The sequence below is a fragment of the Scyliorhinus canicula genome, chromosome 5, assembly GCF_902713615.1.
Source record: "Scyliorhinus canicula chromosome 5, sScyCan1.1, whole genome shotgun sequence".
Lineage (NCBI taxonomy): Eukaryota > Metazoa > Chordata > Chondrichthyes > Carcharhiniformes > Scyliorhinidae > Scyliorhinus > Scyliorhinus canicula.
This window is the reverse complement of record NC_052150.1, coordinates 230,296,313-230,303,781: the sequence shown is the minus strand read 5'-3', so window position 1 is coordinate 230,303,781 and position 7,469 is coordinate 230,296,313. Positions and strand designations below refer to the sequence as shown.

General features: G+C 53.4%; 1 protein-coding gene across 1 annotated transcript; it reads left to right on the top strand.

Annotated features, from left to right (window-relative positions):
- Window positions 1-1,413: 1,413 nt before the first annotated feature.
- On the top strand, window positions 1,414-3,578 carry LOC119966661 (protein rapunzel-like). Its single transcript, XM_038798719.1, has one exon. The coding sequence runs from the start codon at window positions 1,490-1,492 to the stop codon at window positions 2,660-2,662; it is 1,173 nt and encodes a 390-aa protein (XP_038654647.1). The 5' UTR covers window positions 1,414-1,489; the 3' UTR covers window positions 2,663-3,578.
- Window positions 3,579-7,469: the final 3,891 nt, after the last annotated feature.

Sequence of the window (7,469 nt, the reverse complement as noted above, 5' to 3'; positions counted from 1 at the left end):
GGCTGTGGTGTGATTGAATCACGGCTCATGTTGTCTAACCCTGCTCCTGTTCCTTGCGTTGTTGTTAAACAGTTTGCAGTTAACACGTCTCTGCCTGTTTGCTGCTGGGAACCTGCTCTGTGTAAGCTTTTTGTAGACGCACAGGGGAATTGGGGTCCAGATTGAAATGAAATGAAAATCGCTTATTGTCACGAGTAGGCTTCAATGAAGTTACTGTGAAAAGCCCCTAGTCGCCACATCCCGACGCCTGTTCGGGAAGGCTGTTACGGGAATCGATCCGTGCCGTTGGCCTGCTTGGTCTGCTTTCAAAGCCAGCGATTCAGCCCTGTGCTAAACAGCCCCAGAGAGAGGGATGTGGACTGAGCACAGAACACTGCCTCCACCTCACATCTCCCCACCCTGCCGGCCTCTACCCCACCTGCAACCCCCCACCGTGCCGGCCACTACCCCACTCCCAACCCCCCACACTGCCGGCCTCTACCCCACCCCCAACACCCCACACTGCCGGCCTCTACCCCACCCTGCCGGCCTCTACCCCACCTGCAACCCCCCACCGTGCCGGCCACTACCCCACCCCCAACACCCCACACTGCCGGCCTCTACCCCACCCTGCCGGCCTCTACCCCACCCCCAACACCCCACCCTGCCGGCCTCTACCCCACCCCCCACCCTGCCGTCCTCTAACCCACCCCAACCCCCCACCCTGCCGGCCTCTACCCCACCCCCAACCCCCAACCCTGCCGGCCTCTACCCCACCCCCAACCCACCACCCTGCCAGTATCTACCCCACCCCCAACTCCCCACCCTGCCGGCATCTACCCCCCTACCCCTCACCCATCCCTCCACACTGCCGGTCTCTACCCCACCCCCTAACCCCACCCTGCCGACCTCTACCCCACCCCAAAACCCCGCACCCTGCCAGTGCCTACCACACCCCCAACCCCCCACTCTGCCGGCCTCTACCCCACGCCCAACCCCCCCCCCCCCACCCGGCCGGCCTCTACCCCACCCCCATCCCCCACCCTGCCGGCTTTTACCCCACCCCCAACCTCCCCACCCTGCCGGCCTCTACCCCACCCCCCACACTGCCAGTATCTACCCCTCCCCCTACACCCCCACCCTGCCGGCCTCTACCCCACCCTGCCGCCCTCTATCCCCTACCCCACCCCCAACCCCCCACCCTGCCGGCCTCTACCCCACCCCCAACCCACCACCCTGCCAGTATCTACCCCACCCCCAACTCCCCACCCTGCCGGCCTCTACCCCCCTACCCCACCCCCAACCCCCCACACTGCCGGCATCTACCCCACCCCCAACAACCGACCATGCCGGCTTCTACCCCACCCTGCCGCCCTCTACCCCCTACCCCACACCCCATCCACCCACCCCGCCCCAGTGAATGACAGAGTCACATAAAAACTATTCTAACTTTCTTTTCAGGAACAACAGGAGGAAGTGACCATCCAAACAGGAGACTCTGATCCTCAGAATGGATGAAAATACAATGGAACTGACACAAGCCGCCACTGCGGTGGTGCAAGCATGTGTTGATGTGAGAAATGCCATGTCAGCCGTTGAGAGTTTCGCTAAGCTAGCCGCTTCAGCCGGAGTAGTGGGGGCTGTTATTGGGGTAGCTGCATCTGTCCTTAAACTTTGTCTGGGAGATGTGGATAGTGCGGAGTTGACATACATGAAGGAGCAATTCCAGATAGTCAGGGACCAGCTGGATGGCATTTCAGATCAGATTCGCGAAGTGCTTAGTGCAATTGAGCACAGTACATCCAGTAATCAGTATTTCCCCATTGAAGAGAATCTGAAAAATCAGTTCAGGAATTTCATGGAACTCCTGGATGCAGCACCAAAGTACCGGGAGAGTGAGAAACAATCGTTTCTCACACACTTCACTGCGACTAATGGTGACCAGAACCTTTACACTCTCTATGATGCTGTGATGGGACATTCTGCCATCTTTGGCACACCCATCCTGGAAACCGCCATAAAATATGATCAGAGAAATCGACGCCTCATGGAAAAGCTCTGCGCCCGACTGAAGGAGCTTTTCTGTATTGGCCTGATTGCCACACTGGGTCACGCTGCCCTGGCTGGAATTGACACTGAGACGTTAAAGAAAAAATGGGATGAGAGATTGAGTAAACTTGACATTAAAATGAAATCCATGATAGATCGATGCATAAATGAGTTTGCAGAGCAGGCAAAGACAGAAGTTGAAAAAATGGTAAAAGATAAAGGGAAGAAAAGTCACGAGGAGTGTGCAAATTATATAAGAGATCATTTGGGGAAGAAATATGACTGGGTTTTCTGGTCTGTGCGGGTCTATGACCCTGTCGTTGGGTTCGAAAATCACGCTGCCGATGGTCGGAATCGGTTTCACTTTTTCAGACTCAATAATGTGAATATTATTGTCTCCTATGCCACTGATCCAAAGCCTTTCAAGGACGAAAAGGTCAAGCAGTTTATGAAGGGGAAAGATGGCTGGGATGATGCAAGAAATGTTTGTAATGCTGTGTTCAAGGATTTCCCGGGGCATTTTATACACACAGTGAGGCGATACAAGGGTCTGTGGGGAGCCTGGACCTTTCCCAAAGATTGTCATTTCTGGCAAACCTATGCAGGAGTGACCCTGTGTGTCCATTCCTCATAAATCTCCCCATGAGCTTCTCAGTTACTCTGCCCCTGAATCCATGCTGCTGTTCCCAGGGGAAGTGTGTCTGTGATATTTGGACACAGTCCGCTTTTGTTCATCGCTATCGATTCTACTGCTAACAAATTAATCCTGACAATTATTGTGATTCTGAAAATGATCCTAACCTTTACTGAGAGCTAAGCAACTAATTCCATCCAATCAGAAATCCGGTCAGTCTTGTCCATTCAAAGTCACTGTCAGGGTGTGTGAGGGTCAGTGGGTGGGTCCATATTGAGGGGCCAGCTTGAGTTGAGGAGACAAAGGAGGTTCGATATGTGAGGACCGGGCTGGGATTATATGGAATAAACGGTATGGCGGAGGCCAGTGCACCGAGCCCACATGAAGCAGCTCAACAGAGAGCAAAGGGGCAGACTGGTTCATTATTATCAGTCACAGATATGTGTGTCTGAGTGCGTATGTTCAGCTCATCGTGAACCACATCCAGCTTTCATTTCATGGAAACATCAGTCAGTGAGGAGGATTCTAAACAACAGAGTTCACAAGGCCCATCCTCCTGTCACTACCCAACGACAAAGCACCATTGGGAATCTCCACCCTATTACAGTTCACTGTCAATGTACAGTCTGCACACTGACTCATGTAGAATATATTGTGTAACAGTTGTGAAAGCAATGGACATGGATTGCAAAGCTCTGTAATCAATGATGGTACAATTAATTTTTAATGAATACATCTGTAATTATCTGATTTCTGCCACTTGCTCAGTTTGTAACTTTGAAGTTGCCTCTGTAAATTGGACATGCATGAACTTCCAGTCCAATATCTTCAACTCTTTCCAGTTTAATTTCTATAATATCTGAGGTTTGTTTAAAATGCTTGGGACTGCTGAAATAAAATTGGTTCATACCGTTCACTGCAGTGTGCTGAACAAACTCAATCATTCAATAGGCAGTCACTCTCTGTGGAATTATTATTAAACTCCATTCTGAAGATTTCTTTGTCACGTCAGTCACACACAGAGTGAACATAGAACATAGATCGATACAGCGCAGTCCAGGCCCTTCGGCCCACGATGTTGCACCGACATGGGAAGTCAGAAACTAAAGGCCATCTTACCTACACTATGCCATTATCATCCCTATGCTTATCCAATAAACTTTTAAATGCCCTCAATGTTGGCGAGTTCACTACTGTTGCAGGTAGGGCATTCCACGGCCTCACCACTCTTTGCTTAAAAAACCTACCTCTGACCTCTATCCTGTATCTATCACCCCTCAATTTAAGGCTATGTGCCCTCGTGCTAGCCACCTCCATCCGAGGGAGAAGGCTCTCACTGTCCACCCTATCTAACCCTCTGATCATTTTGTATGCCTCTATTAAGTCACCTCTTACCCTTCTTCTCTCTAACGAAAACAACCTCAAGTCCATCAGCCTTTCCTCATAAAATTTTCCATCCATACCAGGCAACATCCTGGTAAATCTCCTCTGCACCCGTTCCAAAGCTTCCACATCCTTCCTATAATGAGGCGACCAGAATTGTACGCAATACTCCAAATGCGGCCGTACAAGAGTTTTGTACAGCTGCAACATGACCTCATGGCTCCGGAACTCAATCCCTCTACCAATAAAGGCCAACACACCATAGGCCTTCTTCACAACCCTATCAACCTGGGTGGCAACTTTCAGGGATCTATGTACATGGACACCGAGATCCCTATGCTCATCCACACTACCAAGAATTTTACCATTAGCCAAATATTCCGCATTCCTGTTATTCTTTCCAAAGTGAATCACCTCACACTTCTCCACATTAAACTCCATTTGCCACCTCTCAGCCCAGCTCTGCAGCCTATCTATGTCCCTCTGTAACCTGCAACATCCTTCCGCCCTGTCTACAACTCCACCGACTTTAGTGTCGTCTGCAAATTTACTCACCCATCCTTCTGCCCCCTCCTCTAGGTCATTTATCAAAATGACAAACAGCAACGGCCCCAGAACAGATCCTTGTGGTACTCCACTCGTAACTGAACACCATTCTGAACATTTCCCATCAACCATCACCCTCTGTCTTCTTTCAACTAGCCAATTTCTGATCCATATCTCTAAATCACCCCTGGTTCAGTTTCTGAGGGAAACATGGCCTGGCTCTCAATTGGCCGATGTGGAATTTCCATTTCCTGATGACTCATTGAGATTCACAGATAAATTAATGGCGAGATGCTCCTAGTTATTCTTTAATAAGATGTGGACATCAGTCCCATGGCCAACGTTTATATCCCAACACTAATTGCCCTGGAGAAGTTGGTGAGATGACTTCCTGAACTGTTGCAGACATTGTGCTGACACTCACATCCCATAATACAACAAATAAAAAGCAACGGCGTGGCTCTCTGGGCTGGGTCAGAGAGGAAGGGCGGAATTCTCCAACCCCCCGGGAGTTCGAGATTCGCCCGGAGCCGGCGTCAATCACGCCCCCACCGTGTCCCGAATTCTCCGTCCGCCGGGATCCGACGGGTGCGGGAATCGCGCTGCGCCCATCGGCGTGCCCCCCACGGCGATTGTCCGGCCCGCGATGGGCAGAACTCCCGCGGCAGACAGGCCTCTCCCGCCGGCGTGGTTTAAACCACCGACCTGACCGGCGAGAGTAGGCGGCGCGGGGCGGGCTGCGGAGTCCTGAGGGGGGGGGCGATCTGACGTCGGGGGTTGCCCCCACAGTGGCCTGGCCTGCGATCAGGCCCACCGTGGGGGCACACTTTTTCTTCCACCGCCGCAACGGCCTCCACCATGGCGGAGGCGGAAGAGACCCCCTCCCCTGCGCATGCGCTGGAATGACATCAGCAGCCACTGATGCTCCGGTGCATGAACAGACATACGCCGGCCGGTGAAGTCCTTTCGGCCCTGGCTGGCGGTGCGTCAAAGGCCGTTCACGCCAGCCAGCGGAGCGCCAACCACTCCAGTGCAGGCCTAGCCCCTCAATGTGAGGGCTTGGCCCCTAAAGGTGCGGAGACTGCTGCACCTTTGGGGCAGCCCAACGCCGGAGTGGTTCACACCACTCCAATACGCCAGTCCCCTGTCCCTCCGGGTAGGGGGGAATCCCGGCTGAGTTCAGAGACAACCACATTGCTGTGGGTTTGGAGTCACGTGTAAGTTAGGCCCAGGATGGTGTCACGGACAGGGGTGAGCTGCAAACAGAACATCTTTCTTTTTCCTCTCTCTCTCACGGTAAAGAAGATAGATTTATTTACACATATTTACAACAGTCCGCCAAATGCAGAAACTCACTCAGATCGCAATCCAGCTGGGACGACTTGTCTTCCCAGAATTTTGACCGTTGCTCATAATGAGCCCAGGTGGTTGACCTCTGACCCTTCCTGGGAAGCTCAAACTCGACGGGTCCCACTGTTTCCCCATGGTTCTCGTGAGGGTGATAACACCCCATCCACAGTGACCCTCCCCCAAGTCCCCCGCCAGCCAAAATGGAGTGGTCTCCTGTGCCACTTCGTCCACGGCTCTGTGCCCGCCGGTGCTGGCTCTGGGTCCAGACTTGTTGCGCCATTTGAAACTTGATTGGCAGAGGGTATGCAGTATGAAGCCGCACTGTCCCGAGGGGCCCTGGCCAAACTACCCGGGGACTTCACAGACAGACTGGGGACAATCAAAGGGGCCGTGGCCCAAATCAACATTGACCTGCAGGCACAGCTTCGTTGTTTCCAAACCTGCCCACTTCCTTACGCATTACAGCCAAATGTTGATGCCGAATTGGACCCACTCCAACATTTAGGGATCACCTGCCCCATACAATTCACTGATTGGGCGACCCTGGTCGTGCCAGTACTCAAACCAAATGGTTCTGTGTGTTGATGGGGACTATAAGATGATGGTGAACCGCATTTCGGTTTGGACCGATACCTGGTCCCACATCAGGGACCTCTGTGCAAAGCGGAGGACCAACATCCACATACCTGGCCAAGAATCAGGCATATCTGCAGTTAATACTGGACACAGACTGTAAGTTGTAGCAAACTCAACAAAGGACCAAAAATGAACTGGACACATCGCAAAAGGACATTCCATTGTAAAGGGACAGATCGCTGTACAAAGCATGGGCGCAATTTCCCCATCAGGAGACTAATTCCGGATGCCGAAGTGAAATCCGGAGTGATTCACTCCGGCGTTGGAGGCTGCTCCCACCTCCCTATTCTCCCTCCTCCAGGCGGTGCATCATTTACGCGTGGCGGGTCTTGGCGCCGCATAAAAACGGTGCAGTGTAAATGAAGTCACCCGCGCATGCGCTGTTGCCATTCTCCCCGCGCCCACCCCGCAAGAAGATGTCGGATGGATCTTGCGGGGCGGCGGAGGAAATGAGGTCCTTCTTCAGAGAGGCCGGTCCGCCGATCGGTGGGCACCAATCGCAGGCCAGACCCCTGTTGAGGCCCCCCCTGGTGCAGGAAACCCCATCCTCACAACAGGCCGCCCCTCCCCCCCCCCCTCCCAGCGTTCCTGCACTGTTTCTCGCCGTGCTGGGAAGGCCGCTCAGCCCATCCGGGCCAGAGATTTGCCGCTCGCCCGTTACATACGGTGAGCAGCGATTCCCCCAGTGGCCAGCCGTGATTCGCGCCGCACCGGTTTGGGGGGAGTGGGAGAATCACGTGCGGGTGCCGGGCCGGCATGTCGGGACTCGCGAGGCGCCCCAGCGATTCTCCCACCCGACGTGGGGAGGGAGAATTCTGCCCCATGTCTGCTGGCAGACAACTGGTCATGCATTTTTCAAGACAAGCAGGCCATGAATCATGAAACGGCCCAA